The sequence below is a fragment of the Heterocephalus glaber genome, unplaced genomic scaffold (assembly GCF_053883595.1).
Source record: "Heterocephalus glaber isolate CG9 unplaced genomic scaffold, H.glaber_assembly_v1.0 deba00001556, whole genome shotgun sequence".
NCBI lineage: Eukaryota > Metazoa > Chordata > Mammalia > Rodentia > Bathyergidae > Heterocephalus > Heterocephalus glaber.
In genome coordinates this window covers 5,275,613-5,291,928 of record NW_028258347.1, presented here as the reverse complement: position 1 = coordinate 5,291,928, position 16,316 = coordinate 5,275,613, and the positions used below count along the sequence as shown (strand labels likewise).

General features: G+C 41.2%; 1 protein-coding gene across 2 annotated transcripts; it reads left to right on the top strand.

Moving 5' to 3' along the window:
• Positions 1–691: 691 nt before the first annotated feature.
• LOC101697862 (zinc finger protein 878-like) lies at positions 692–15,807 on the top strand. 2 transcript variants are annotated; one of them, XM_087190831.1, is made up of 3 exons: positions 692–1,283; positions 1,482–1,545; positions 13,506–15,807. In XM_087190831.1, exons 1-3 carry the CDS (start codon positions 1,196–1,198, stop codon positions 13,612–13,614), a joined length of 261 nt encoding a protein of 86 aa, XP_087046957.1. In that variant the 5' UTR covers positions 692–1,195; the 3' UTR covers positions 13,615–15,807. The 2 variants fall into 2 exon arrangements, with proteins under 2 accessions (XP_087046957.1, XP_087046956.1); XM_087190830.1 differs by having other exon boundaries at positions 1,154–1,283; positions 3,244–15,807.
• The last annotated feature ends 509 nt before the right edge of the window (positions 15,808–16,316 follow it).

Here is a 16,316-nt window from a genome sequence, read left to right as displayed (position 1 = left end):
ATTTTGTGTTAAGAAGTCTGTTGTAATTCTAACAAGTTTACCAGTTATAGGTGATTTTTTTCTGCTTTAAATTTTTGCTGCTGTGGGTTTTGGATATCTGACAGTAAAATGAAGATATGCCTTGTGAACTTTTTTACTTATCATAGATTTTTGGTGTTCTCTAAGACTTGCTTCTATTTTTAACTCCTCATCTTTGGGGATTTTTCTATGTTTTGTGTAAACATTACTAATTCCATCTATTTTGTCTTCTAGTGTTTTGGTAACTCCATAAGCCTTAAGTTGGTCTTTTAATGTTGTTTATTAGCTGTTGAGTAGTCTTTTCTTGTCTTTTATTGTGGTCTCTTTGAGTACGATTTGTACTCCATTTACCATTTGTCCTCAATTTCTGATGACTATTCTCCCCAAACTCCCTGGGCTGGCCATATGAGCCAGGGTGCATCCCATCATCTTTCTTGGGCTGGATACACAGATGAAGCCTGTGGCTAGGGGCATGACATTCAGATGGTTGGTTCATCCTCACATTTCCCATTCTCTTATATCTTAGAAATTTTTATATCTTTGTGACAGGTAAGCATTTCATGAGCTATAAGATAATATATCTTCCTTAATCTGATTTTATTGTTAGTATTCTCTAATGAATACTGTACTACTTTTCATTTTTGCCATTCATGAATATTACTTTGTGTTTAATTACAACTTTATGAAACTAGTTTCAAGTTTCACAATGCTATCTAAATACAATCAGGAGGAAGGGATCTATTTCTTAAATAATAATTTGAAAATAGACATATTTTCAATGTTCTGTCAGAGAAAATCATTAGATATTCATCCACCCCAGTTCTTTTTACCCCATGTTTGATCTAGTAGGCTCTCTCCATGAACCATGCTTTACAGAGAGTGTAGAAATAAAACTGGGGCCAACCAGCAGGAGAACCACTATTCCCATTCTGCTCTTTCTTTAGCAGTGAATTCCCACCTGCCATCACAGTTCCTGTGTGGCAAGTGCATGTGGATGAAGAATAAGTGTTTGATGACCAAAAGATGAAGTAAACGTCTGTGGGACTCAGCCTCATTTCAGCTTTTTATGAGTAGATTTGAGATATTTCGTGTTGTGAGTCTCACTCTTCTTCCTGGGAATATATTTCGGCTGATTTAGGAGGCAGTGACCTTTGAGGATGTGGCTGTGGGCTTCACCATGGAGGAGTGGGCTTTGCTGGATCCATCCCAGAAGGAGCTCCACAGAGATGTGATGTGGGAGAACTTTAGGAATGTGGCTGCTGTAGGTAAGCAAGATAGCATTTCTCATGTATGCAATCAGGGAGCATTGGTTATTGCCCACCAGTGCCATTTACTTTATTGGAATATGGAAGTATTTTTGATAAATCTTCTAGGCATGGTCACATTGTACCATGAATCTAATTGGAAGATAATTTTTATGTAATGTAGTAACTCATCATTACGTTTCTTTTTCTACACTTTAGGAAGAAACTGGGATAACCAGCAGCAAATTGAAGATGAGCACCAAAATTACAGGAAAAATCTCAGGTAATATGTACTAACAAGAATATTCTTCAAAGGTCAGAAATATTAAAACCAAGCAAACTACACAAATGAGAGCATGTTTAAAAAAATATAGAAAGCTAGATGTGGTGACATGTGCCTGTAATCCCAGCACTTAGGCAACTGAGTCAGGAGGATTGGTAGGAGTTTGAGGCCAGCCTGTGCTACATAGTGAGTTTGAGGTCAACCTGAACTACATAGGGAGACCTTGTCTCAAAAATCAAAAACAAACAACAAAATGAGGCCATGTTAAGATTTCTTTAATTGCACAAAATTCCTCCAAAAATGCATACATGTTTAGTATCTAGAATCTGACAATTGAATATTTGGAATGTCACAATATTTGAAATGTAGGGAGTATTGATATTATGTCACAAGTGACATTATCTAATGTATAATAACAGTTTTCCATGCTCAAGATTATAAAACTCTTACATGAAATTGTATGTATGTATTGATGAATTGTATATATAAATAAATTTCTGTTTGAGAGTCAAATGCAACATATCTAATTACATATACATCTATTTTCAAAAGACTGCTTTTTTAAATCAAATTGTGAAAGTAATGCCATATGTATTTAAATGTGGCATATTCATTCAGTATTTGCAACATTGGTAACATTGAGGAATTATTCAAAATTGAAATCAATGCCCCTGTTTTGATAATAGCTGTTTTCAAACAATCCTTAAAAGCATTTAGTCTATTTATGTTCCAAAATACAGTACTATAAGGCACTTTCTCATGTTGGTGGGAATGTCACTGTAGTATAACATCTATGGAAATGGGCTTGCTCAAAAAAGTAAAAATAGAACTTCTGTTTTATTCATCTATAATTATACTGGGTGTATTCCCCCAAAATTAAAGTAATCATATTAAATGGATACACGCATATCCATGTTTTCAGCAGTAAAACTTACAAAGTGAAAGGAAACAGTGTAGATGCCCATTCAAAGATAAGTAGAAAGGGACAATGGAATAACTTGGCCAGGATGGAACATGCATGGAAGCTGAGCCACATTCATGCTTAGCCTGAGCAACTTAGTGATTGATAAGAATCAACCTCATAATAAAAGATAAATAACTCTGAGAATGTAACTCAGTGCTAAAACCTTGGGTTCATTCTTCAGCAGAGAAAATAATAGGGTGTGTATATATAATGGGATGGTATTCAGCCATAAAGGAGAATGAAATGATGTCATTTGCCAAAAAAAAAATGGATGGATCTGGAGCCTATATTACATTAAATGAAATAAACACAGAATATTCAATATCACATGTATTTTGTATGAGAAATGCAAGATATGAATTAAGTAAAATAAAGGAGAGATGTTATAGAAAAGAGAGGAAGACATTTTGGAGAGGGTAAAGAGGCTCAGTGGAAGAGAGAGGTGTAGGGTGAGAGAAGAAAAAGGTGTGAAAAATAATCAGCATATGGTATATATATATGTACCACTTGTTCCAAATGAAAATAACCAGTATGTATTACAAACCTATCAATTCCAAACTCCCAAATGATACTGTTTTGGTAAAAGCTGTTTCTAAGCCCTCGTTCAGAATGTACAGTAAATTCATGATCAAATATGCTTAGGGGACATCAAATCAGATCTCTTCCTGGTAAATATTGCTATAAAGACATTTTTAAATGTGACTGGTGGTTTTGTTATTTTTTTTCTTTGACAGAAGTGCAGAGGTAGATAAATGCTGTCAATATAAGTTATGGTATCAATGTGGAGAGATAGTTTTTATGACTCCTGATACAAACGTGCACATGAACCTGCTTGGCATAAAACTGGGTGAAAGCCTTGCATGCAGAAAGCCTCTGATTGGTCACTCATCACCAACTGTGCCAATCATACATAACACTGGACTCCAATCATATGAACTCCATGGATTTGAACAGAAGCTGTCTAACTGTAACAGACATGGGAAAACCTCCACTGACTTTCAGTCCTTTCAGAAACATGCAGAGACAAATCCTGAAGAAAAACTTTATGGATATAAGCAATGTGCAAAATCCTACTCTGAGTGCACTGAAGGAAGTAATACTGAAGAGAAATCCTTTGTGTATAATCAAGATGTGAGACCCTTCAGTTCACCCAACTATGATAAAATCCAGGAAAGAAATGACAGTAGGGTGAATACCTATACATATATAAAATGGGGGAAAAGTTTGAATTCTCACCATGATATTCAGAAACATGAAAGAGCTCACACTGCAGTAGACTCCTATGTATACAAACACAGTTGGAAACTGTTAAATAATAAAACTTCATTTGGTAGTCATGAAAGAACTCACATTATGGGGAAACCCTATGTTTGTAAGCAATGTGGGAAAGCTTTCAGCAAACAGAGTCATTGTCAAATACATGAAAGGACTCACACTGGAGAGAAACCCTTTGTATGTAAGCAATGTGGGAAAGCTTTCAGGACACACCAGGGGTGTCAAGGACATGAACGAACTCACACTGGAGATAAACCATATGTATGTAAGCAGTGTGGGAAAGCTTTCAGGACACAGAGTACTTGTCAGACACATGAAAGGACTCACACTGGAGAAAAACCCTTTGTATGTAAACAATGTGGGAAAGCTTTCAGGACACATCAGGGGTGCCAAATACATGAAAGGATCCACACTGGGGAGAAACCGTATGTATGTAAGCAATGTGGGAAAGCTTTCAGGACATACCAGGTGTGTCAAGGACATGAACGAACTCACACTGGGGAGAAACCGTATGTATGTAAGCAATGTGGGAAAGCTTTCAGGTCACAGAGTACTTGTAAAACACATGAAAAGACTCACACTGGAGAAAAACCCTTTGTATGTAAACAATGTGGGAAAGCTTTTAGGACACATGATAATTGTCAATCACATGAAAGGACTCACACAGGGGAAAAACCTGTTGTATGTAAACAATGTGGGAAAGCTTTCAGGACACAGAGTAATTATAAAACACATGAAAGGACTCACTCTGGAGAAAAACCCTTTGTATGTAAGCAATGTGGGAAAGCTTTCAGGGTACACCAGGCATGTCAAAGACATGAACGAACTCACACTGGGGAGAAACCCTTTGTATGTAAGCAATGTGGGAAAGCTTTCAGAACACACCAGGGGTGTCAAGGACATGAACGAACTCATACAGGGGAGAAACCCTTTGTATGTAAGCAATGTGGGAAAGCTTTCAAGACACACAGTTCTTACCAAATACATGAAAGGATCCACATTGGGGAGAAACTATGTATGTAGGCAATGTGGGAAAGTTTTTGGGACACAGAGTAATTGTAAAACACATGAAAGGACTCACACTGGAGAAAAACCCTTTGTATGTAAACAATATGGGAAAGCTTTTAGGACACATAATTGTCAATCACATGAAAGGACTCACGGGAAAAACCCTTTGTATGTAAGCAATGTGAGAAAGCTTTCAGGACACAGAGTAATTGTAAAATACATGAAATGACACACACTGGGGAGAAACCCTATGTATGCAAGCAATGTGGGAAAGCTTTCTCTATATAGTCATTGTAAAACACATGAAAGGACTCACACTGGAGAGAAGCCCTATGTATATAACCAATGTAGGAAAGCTTTCAGGAGACAAAGTCATTGTAAAACACATGAAAGGATTCACACTGGAGAGAAGCCCTATGCATGTAACCAGTGGGGGAAAGCTTTCAGGACACAAAGTCATTATAAAATACATGAAAGGACTCACTGGGGAGAAACCCTATATATGTAAGCAATGAGAGAAAGCTTTCAGCACACAGGAATTGTCAAGGGCATGAAAGGAATCACAGTGTAGAAACACTGTATGTAAACAATATGGAAAAGGCTTTCAGTTACTCTAGTAGTCATCAAAGACATTTAAAAAATAAGAAGGGAAATTAACTTTGAATATATGAAGTGACTTGCACTGACATCAAAGGACAGTGCAGAGAAGCCCTTTCTTTGTATGCAATATAAAAGTCTTTCAGTACTCAGTATTAGTATATACCTGAAAGAATTCATAGACCAGGAATCTGAACACATAAGAACAATGTTGGCAATGTTTTATTTTTCTCTACATTCAAAGTCATGAAATATTCATGAGAGGGGAGCCATATATATGCAATAAATATGGGAAATCCTTCCATTTTTCCAATTACCCAGAAAGTTTTGAAAGAACTCCCAATGAAAAGAAAGCCTATGTAAATAATTTATGAAAATGTTTTATTTTTATAATATCAGAAAACATGCAGAAACTCAAAATGAGATTTAGTATAAAAACCAAAAGTGAAAAAGCTGAGAATCAGAGTGACATAGACAGAGAAGCGTGTCAAGAATGAGATACACTGTTTCAAAGCACACTTGCAGAGACAATCTTCCTCCAATATATCTGTGGACTAATGCATGGATGAGGTTGGAAAGTGCATAATAATGTTAGATTCAGAAAAACACCACCCTGCATTTGAGTCTTCCATACATCACCTTTAAGGAACATTTTATATGCAAACCATCCCCTAGTTATATGGGTAAAGTACAGTTTATTTGTGCAATGAAATTTTATTGAGTCTTGAAATACTTCTTTTGTGACAAAGTAGATTAACCAAGGTCATTATATGAAGTCTGCCACACAGATGAATTAAAGCTTGATTATATTTGTTAGTATATAAAATTTACAACTTTAAAGAAGCAGAGAATTTAGTGATAGTTACCACGCATGGGTGGGACAGTCGAGAGATGTTAATAAGAATGAGAAAGTACAGTGTTTCTTTTGTAGAGTACAAAATGGCATGGGCCCCATAGTAACTACAGTTATGGATGCAGTGCCATGTAGCATTACAATATGCTAAAAGTTGTTATTATTTCCTCCATGTATGCTACCAGGAAGAATGTGATATTTTCACAATATAAACAATAACAAATTGTACTGTATGTTTTCTATGTATGATTTTGTTTTGTTTAATGAAATGAATACAGTAAAATTTAACAAAAATAATGACTATAGTTTCAGGATATTTCCACAGAATCTCTCTTTTCTTCTATTTTTACAAATGTAATTTGGTTAGTACTGTGTTTCTAAAGTATTGAGTGTAGGGCCGGGGATTTAGCTCAGTGGCTTCAGTGCCTACTCCGCAAGTGCAAGGACCTGCATTCAATCCCAGGTACCAAAATATATAAATAAATAAATAAACAAATAAATAAATAAATGAATAATAAAAATAAAGTATTCAGTGTTAGTCCCATTTGTAGGATATAATTAAACCAAAAGTATTCAGTATTTTAATGAAATATACACTTGATTTGTGGGAAATGTGAAATAGTTCTTTGAGCATATAATATGGAAACAGTTGACAGTATCATGAGTTCATTTCATGCCATTTTGACAGAAAATTGTTATATATTTGTACAGAAAACTTTCTGCATTTTTAAAGCATTTAAGCTTATTTGATTTAATTGGCTAACATTTTCAAGGTGTATCTATTTTCCTACAAATGTCTTGAATTTATTCTCCTTTATAGTGAAGTAATATTCCATCATGTATAGATACCATATTTTCTTCATTCATCCTTGGGTTACAATGGATCAATGAATATCTTTGTGTGCAAACTTCAGGTAAAACAGCAGAAGCATTCCAGAAAGGCAACTGGGCTTCTAACATACAGTTAATATTAGTGAAATATTCAGAACTCTCCAGACCCTTTATTTGCAACAGCTGTGTGGCACTTTCCCAGCCAAACTGTGATTCACAATGGAAGCCTCATATAGATGCACTCTATGAATGTATAATACAGATAGACACTCCAATGAGTACACCCAGACTGCATTCCCTGTATGTAGTTTATACCCAAACACTGAGTTCTAGATTGCTTGTAGTTACAAACATCTCCAAAAGTCATACACTTCCATTCAGTTCCTTGGAATACAATGGACCTGTGAATATTTTAGTGTGCAAACTTCACTTAAAAGAGCAGAATCATATTAGTGAAAGCTTCAGAACTCTCCAGGCTCTTTCTTTGCAATAGAGCTGCATGGCACTTTCTATGCCAAGCTGCCATTCACAATAGAAGCTTCATTAGGTGCACTGTACAAATTTGTAATGGAGATAGGCAGATATTCCAGTGAGTAGAGTCAGACTCCATTCCTTGTATGTAGGTCATACACAAACACTCAAGCTTCTTGCAGTTACAAACTGCATCATAGGTCAAACAAATCCTTTCACTTCTATGGGGCACAGTGGACCAGTGAATATCATAGTGTACACACTATAGTTAAAACAGCAGAACATTCTTGAAAGTGATTTAGGATTCTAACGGAGTTAATATGAGTGAAACCTTCACAACTGTACAGGCTCTTTGCAACAGAGCAGCATGTCACTTTCCAGGCCAAACTAACATTCACAATAGAAGCCTCACATAGGTGCACTCACCAAATCTGTAATGTAGATATACTGACACTCCAGTGAGTACAACCAGACTCCATTTCCTGTATGTAGTTTACACCCAAACACTATGAGCTCTAGCTGCTTCCAGTTACAATCTGCACCATGGGTCATACACTTCCATTCACTTCTCTGGGCACAATGAACCAATTAATATTTTGGTCACATAGGGCCCAGGAGAGAGACTCCATATGTGGCTCAGGACAGAGTCTACATGGGGTTCAGGAGAGACTATCAACACATGCAACCAAAGACAGTAACTCAACACATGGGGCCCAGGACAGCATCTCAAAACATGGAGCCTAGGACAGTGACTGTCCACATGGAGCCATGAACAGTGACTCAGCACCTGGGGCCCAGGAGAATGACTCAACACAGGGCCCAGGACAGTGACTCCACATGGGGCTCAGAATAGTGACTCAACAGGCTAGGGGTTTAGCTCAGTCATTTTTCCGCCTGCTATGCAGGCACAAGGACCTGAGTTCAATCCCTGGTACCAAAAAAAAAAAAAAGGCTCAACACATGGGGCCTAGGACAGCTACTCATCACATGGGACTCAAGACAGAGACTCAATACATGGGGCTCAAGGTAGTGACTCAACACATGCTGTCCTGGATAAAGAACATGGGTCCAGGACAGAGATTCAATATGTGGGACCCAAGACATTGACTCAACCCATGGGGCCCAGGAAAGAAGTTCAACATATGAGAGCAAGGATGGAGACAACACAGTGGGCCCAGGACAATGACTCCACACAAGGGGTCCAGACCGGAGACTTGAAACATAGGGCCCAGAACAGTGACTCAACTTATGGAGCCCAGGAAAGGGACTGACACATGGAGCCCTGCACAGAGAGACTCAACACATGTGGCCCAGAACAGTGACTCAACACGTGGGTCTCAGGAGAGTGAATGTACACCTGGGGCCAGGATAGCAACTCTCCACATGCTGTCCAGGATAGAGATTCAACCCATGGGCCTAGGTCAGTGAATCAACACCTGCGGCTCAGAACAAAGTCAGCACATGGTATTGGAAGCTGCACAAACTTCCAATCACCTGGCCAAGGGTACAGAAGCAGGATAAAGACCAGACAGGATCCCTACTGCATAAATGAGCCCAGGGCAGTCAGAGCTCTTCTCAGGCTAAAACACTGTCCCCTGGAGCTTGACACTATCTATTGAACATACAGCTTCTTGAAGGGGTAAGGGGCAGTGCAGGGAACAGTGGAGTAAAAAGCACTGATGTGAGCAGGGTCCTAGCAACAAGGGAACAAAACATTCTAGCAGGAACAGCTCATTCATTGAGAAATTTGTTTTTTCCTATAGATTAATTTCTGCCTCCATAGGAGTTTTCTTTATGAGTCATGCTGCCCTTAGCTCCATTATTGTCTTGCCATCCAAGACATCACAGCATCACAGATCATTGAGACCTCTGCTGTGACCAGTGGTGTGGGGAACTGTTCTGTTCCCACACACCAACTGCTGGCTCTTCAGGCAAGCCATTTGGGCTAATAGGCAGACTCAGACTTTTAATATGAAAAGCCAGTTTATGAATTTGCAACTCACTCAGGGTGGTCTCCATCAACATGAGGCCCAGGACAGCAACTCAATTCACAGGGCCCAGTACAGAAACTTGATCAATGGGGCCCAGGTCATTACCTTAACACTTTGGGCCCAAGGCAGCAACTTAACACAATAGTGCCTAGGACAGTGACTCAACACATAGGGCCTAGGACAGTGACTCAACACATGAGGCCCAAGACATTGAACACATGGGATTCAGGACAGCAACTCAACCCATGGGTCCAGGACAGTCTCAACACGTGGGACTCAGGCCAGCAACTCTCCATGTGGGGCCCAGGAAAGTGGCTCAACACACAGGGCCCAGGACTGTGACTCTCCACGTGGAGCCCAGGATGGTGAGTCCACATGTTCAGGGACCCTGGGTGCTAGCTCAACAGGGAGATTCCTGTGCCTCCAATCCTGTAGGAACCTGTGAGAGTCAAGGAAAGTATCTGTATTTTTGACCAGGAACCCACAGGAACTTCAAGAATGCCTGGGGAAGGGTTAAGAGTTGGGTTGTAGGGTCAGCAGGGGAGGGGAAGGCCAGGCCTTGCCTGTCACACATCAAGTCCCCTGGGCAGGGCTCTGTCACTCCCTTGTCACTCCCTTCTACCATAGGTCACCAATCAGCAACAGCTGTCATGAGCAAAATTCCCAACATTCAAGGACAGAAAGAACATCTGATTCTCTCATAACCCAGCTTCTGGAGAGAGTCATCCAAGTGTGGGTGGGATCAGCATTCAAGAGGGACAAGGGCCAGACAGGGTGGTGCACACCTGTAATCCCAGAACTCTGGGAAGCTGAGGCAAGAGGATGGCAAGTTCAAGCCCAACCTGGGCAGCTCAGTGACTTAGCAAGACCCTGTCTCAAACTAAAAAGTGAAAAAGGGCTGTGGCTATAGCTCAGAGTGAAGGTCCTGGGTTCAGTCCCCAGCATGGCAAAAAAAAAAAAAAAAAAAAGGAAAGAGAAAAGGGGTCGTGGCCATCTGCATCCACAGCCATGATCTCCCCTGTGCTGGCCCAGTTGTCATCCCTGTGTCCAGATCCAGGACAGCCCCTTCCTGTCCATGTGGGCCATGCTTGGTGCTGTCATCCCATGAGGCGCTGTGAGTCTTTGCTAGTGGGGAGGCAGAGAAACAGCAATAAACATGCAGTGTGGCCATGTGGGGAAGGGAGCCTGCTTCAGCCTCCCTTGGCTCATGTTCCTGGTCCTGCAGAGTCTCTCAGTTCCAGTGAACTTGAGCAAAAATCAAAAGACCCCAGACTCAAGACTTCATCTAGCCCTTTTCTGCCCAGACCAAGGCTGAGATCCAGGAATCACCTGTGCATAACCAGCCAAGGAAGGTGGGCAGCCCTTAGGCCGCAGCCTGGCACTATGGCAGCCCATTTAGACTGTCTTCCCATGGCTGGGTGACAAACTCGCCTGCATGGCCCAATCAGGTGGCCCGCCCCTTGGCTGCAGCTTCCCAGCTGCAGCCACCACACAGCTGTCAGGAAATTTGCAGTAATTCCTTTTATTGATCATCTCTATTGATTTTGTTTATGGCATAAATATACTGAAGACACGTTAAGTAGCTCTAATGGGCAAATTGTCTTTTAATGAATTGCACCAACAGACAGGATTTTACTTTAACCCTGGCTGAGACTTAGACTTTATCTTAGGGGCTGAATGGTTATGGGCAGGCAGGGTGTGAGTTTAGAATCCAAGGTGACATGCGACCAGTGATGGAGATTTTCCTGGGTACAAGGGAATGTACCAAAGCCTGCCTGAATCCCTTGCCAGATAAGAATAGGTCCGCAAGTCACATTAGAAAATAAGATATGGCACCCTAAAATCACACGTGATCCATCCTATCACTTCACTAATAAAGTATGCAACTTTGCCATTTTTTCAAATTTTAATGTTTTCCAGTTGGTCTCCCATTCAGAACTCAAGCAGAAATACAGGCATCACTGTGGATGATTTCCCTGAAACTAAGCTTCTGCTCTTAAGAGATGAGAAGCTAGACTCACACATGATCAATGAGTGTGCTGCTGCCTCCTCCATATGCTTTATTAGTTTCATTTTCTCAAAAGAAAAAAAAAAAGCTGTGTGTGTGCATGAGTGTGTATGTGTGTGCATATATGTATGTATTCATTGTATGTGCACATGTGTTTGTGTGTGTGCACCCAAGTGCCTGTATTTTGGCAGCACTATATTCAGAAACATGCTTGGCAGCTCTAAGCTCATAGGCCAAGCCGTAGCTGCCCACAAATTGCCCAACTCTATGAGCATATGCTGCCCTGTGGCCAGCCTTGCTGATACTTACAGGGTGCTTTGTTACCAGAAGCCAGACCTTGGTAATTGTTATAGTGTAATGGGGAAAAGTTGCAGTCAAAAAATAGTATCTCTCATGGGAAAATAATCCTTTGCCAAACTTGAAAATTGTGATTCCAACAGCTTGGCAGAAAAAATATATACATTTTTGACAGAATTATGGATACAGCCAATGAATCTAGAGCATACTTGAGTTCTAGATTTTAAGAAACAATCATTCAAGGCTGGCCAGATGAGAAAGGGCACTTTCCTTCCACAATCTATGAGAAAAGGAGTGGCCTTTCCAATTCTTACTGATCACAACCTCAGAGTCCTCTTGGTGCTGATTCAAGGGTGGGTTCATCTCCAGATTAGTAGAGCCCAGGTCTAGGTTACATGCACAACACTCTGATTCCAGGCCAGGCTCCTAGCTCCCAGCTTTGGTCCTGCCCTGCCTATTCCCATCAGAGATGCCTCAGGGTGTTCTGCCTCTTGGGCACAAGACAGCTGCCTATAGCAATGAATGTTTCCACGTTTCTTATTCCCACCCAGCACAGGAGAGAAAACAGGAAAAAGGAAAGAAAAGAACAGTCCCAAGATGGGATGCATGGATTGACAGTCACATGCCTGCTCCTAAACAGTTACAATCCCAGGAAGGACCCAGATGGCTGGAATTTTTCCAAGCAAGGTTTTGTCTAGAATCCTCCAGGAGTTGTGTGAGGTGAATGCACATCTCTCCCAAGTTAACACCTGCTATCCTTCAGGTCTGAGGATGTGGAGGTCCATGGGGTCTTTACTGTGTGTGTTCACAGAGCAGTTCCTTTTCTTGAGAGTTTCTTTTGGGTTGCAATTATCTGTTTGTCATCTGGTTATCTGATTAACACCCATGTCTCCGCTGGACTGTAACTCCCTGGCTGCTAGAAATGGATCCATTCTGCTCATCCCTGGCATTAGTATCCTAGGGCTTCCCTAACAAAGGACCACAAACTGGGGGGCTTGAGGAATTGAAATCCATTTTCTGGATGTTCTGGAGGTGAGATGTCCAAAGTCAGGATGCCCATGGTGCCATCCCCTTCTGAAGTCTCTGAGGATCTGCTCCAAGCCTCTCTTCTGAGCTTGCAGCCAGTCATCTCCATGCTCACAGAATCTCTTCCCTATGTCTCTGTATCTCCTACCCATGTGTCTCTGTGTCCATATTTCTCTTCTTACAAAAACACTCATATCCACTAATGGCCTCATTCTAGCATGGTTCCCCTGTCAGGCCCGCATCTCTAGGTCACATTCCAAGGCTTAGGATGCTGCTACGTAAATTACTTGGAGGACATGATCCACCCATAACACCACTGCACCCTGGCATCCAGCACAGCAGTAGGTACTGAGCAGAGGTTCAGGAGGCGTGTGAAGGATGAATGAGGTGTTCATGCCTCAGCTCAGGGCATCCAGAAATCCTAGCTGATCTAAAACTTTTCCATTGTCCATTTTGCCTGACTGAGAAGGTTGGAGAGGGAGAGGACAAGAGCAGATACAGGAGCAGGTCATCTGGTGCTGCCTCAGTTCCATGCTCCCCTCAGTACATCATTGTTGTCTCTCAATGACAAAGCAAAACTTGCTGAGACATTTCTGAGAAATAAGAGCAGTAAGTGGGGCCATGCTTGTTGTTCTGCAGGAATTCAGCTGCTCTATGGAGAAGCCCTCATGGCAAGGGCTGGGTCAGTTTGCATCCAAAATCTACCAGAAGCCAGATGTCTTCAGCCCAGCAGCCCACGAGAATCTGAAGCCCACCATCCACCTCATGGGTGACTGGAAAGTGGCCCTTCCCCATCCAACCTCAAGGACTACAGTCCCAGCTGACAGCTGATGGCACCTTGTGGAGACAACTTGGCTAGGGTGCCTAGATTTCTGACCCTCAGGCACTGAGAGTAAGAAATGTCACTGTGGCTCATTTGTTACACAGCCATCAATAACTAACACATTGGTAACTGTGGTTTTCCTTTTTAGATAACACCAAAAATCACTTGAGCTGGAATTCCAAAACTTACACTTTTTTTCACAATTTATTTTGATAGCAATTAGCTTAGGAAAGTAAGACATTGAAAAATAAAATAATTTTCTTCCAAAGTTGGCAGTCTAAGACAGCATCCTTGTTCACCCCTAATCCCATGAATGCACCACCATCTTATTTGTCCACGATGTGACCACTTTTCTGGTTTATCCACTTGAGCTACCCTACTATTTGCTTAGGGGTCAAAGGTCGGTCATGTTTCCATGCTTAGGATTAAAACCTTACAGATCTAGACCCTGTCAGCTCACAAATTATTCTGCCTCTATTTAGCAGCTAATCTTTAATAGGTTGATCCGTGCAACATCATCCATATTCAATAGTTCATGACCTTCACAAATGGCATCCTTGTGTGGCTCACCTTCACACCTCTCAGAAGCTTCTGGCTGCTCTGTGTTGTCCTTTCTCATGGACCACCTCTCTTTTAGGCTCTGGCAACTTTAGGCAGAGAAACCATGATTCATTTGTGTCTGAATCCCTGGCATCTGGCCCAGTGTTTGCCACCTTGCTGACATCAATAAATATCTTTGGAACAAAATTGTTGATTTGTTTACACTGTCTTGAGAAGTAATTAATTAACTCAAAAAACATTTCCAAAGAACCTGAGTGACAGCTCTGGGCCAGGTTCCAGGGTTACAGAGATGAATCAGTCCCTGTCCCTGCAGCATTCACTGTCTAATAGGAGAGAGGCAGATAGCTAAACACAAAATTACAATTCAATATGGAAAGTGCTTAAGTAAAGGTATCACTAGAGACACGGGCCACAAATAGTTAATTACAGTAGTGCACCACCTAAAAACATCTCAGCCAACCCCAAAGATTATGATAGAACTGGAACAGGAATGCTTAGCTGAAGAAGAAGCAAGACAAAAGGAAACTTCTGGGGAAAAGAAAGAATGCCTCCATGAAATTCACAGGAAGTGTTCAGGAGAGGCTCTTGAAAACTCCAACAAGCTCCTTAAAATGTGTGAAGACATGGACCCCAACCCTGAAAGATTTCATTAACAGAGAGAAAAGTCCAAGGTACACTCTCTGCTTCCAAGTAAATCTGTGCCTCAAGATAGAAACAAACCTGGCAAACCCAAGGACAGTAGGGTGGTTAAGCTCAGCTGTGTCACTGTGCTTGGCTTGGGAGTCACCTGGAAGATTAGTAAAGCCACTTCTGGGTGTGTCTGGGTGGGTTATGAAGGCATGACCTCTGTCCCTGTCCCCTTCCTCCCTGGCACTGCTCCTTTGCTCTGCTTCCCATGAACTAAGCATTTTTGCTGCACCATACCCTCCACCATGATGTTTCTGCTTTGGAGCCAGCTAACCAGGGACTGACCTCTCCTGAAACCATGAGGCAAATATAACCTTTTCTGTTTTAAGCTGTGGGCATCAGATATTGTGTCCCAGCAACAGGAAAGTGACAATTACAGTCATCTATCTGAACAGTGGCACCTGCTCAGAGGCCTCATGCAGCCCCTGCAGGAGGATTCCAGAAGAGACACCACCATCATAGGAAGTGACAGATCTATGTCTGTCATTGCCCTGAAGCTTTCCAGTAGACAAGATGTGGAAGCAGCAGACAGAGCTATTGATAATCTTGACCCTGTGTAGGACTAAGGGTGTATATTCCTGTTGAGAGTTATGAATCAAAAGCATTTTAAGTGAAAAAAAATTCTTAAATTTAAAAAAGCTCACAGAATAGATATTTTTAAAGTGGGCTGGGAGTGTAGCCCAGTAGTACTGTGCATGCCTAGCATGTGCAAGGCTCTGGCTTCAATCCCCAGCACCCCAAAAATAAATGAAAAGAAAGGAATTATTTTTGTATAGCTGTACAATGTATATATGCTGTAAGCTGTGTTATTATAAAAGACTCAAGTGTTTAAATAATTAAGTTTATAAAATAAAATTAAGTTGCTATAAAGTAGGCTGTTTAATTCATTGTTGAAGAAAGCACAGTGCTTTGTGTATAGAATGAGCATCCTATAAGTGGACAGCGTTTATAAATCCAGAGTGGAGAGCAGTAATGCCCTTGGACCTCACATTCACTCCCTGACTCACTCAGAGAGACTCCGTCCTGGTGAGTGACTATGCACTTGTACCTTTTGTCATTTTTTATGTTATGGGTTTGCAGTCTATTCTCTACATTCAGATGTGTTCGGAGTTAAGCTTACTGTGGTGCTAGACTTGCCCATAGCACCAGGAACAGCAACATGCAGTACAGGTTTGTAGGTGCACAGGTAGGCTGGCTGCAGTTGGCTGTACCATGTATGACTAGGAACCTACATTCTGTGCCATTCACACAATAAAGCCACCTAGACCACATTTCTCTAATGTATCCCTGTCATTTAAACAATATGATCATGTATCTAAGATAGTTAAGGTAAATTTGCTCAAGGAGATAAACTCAAGGATAGCAGAGAAGTGGCTGAT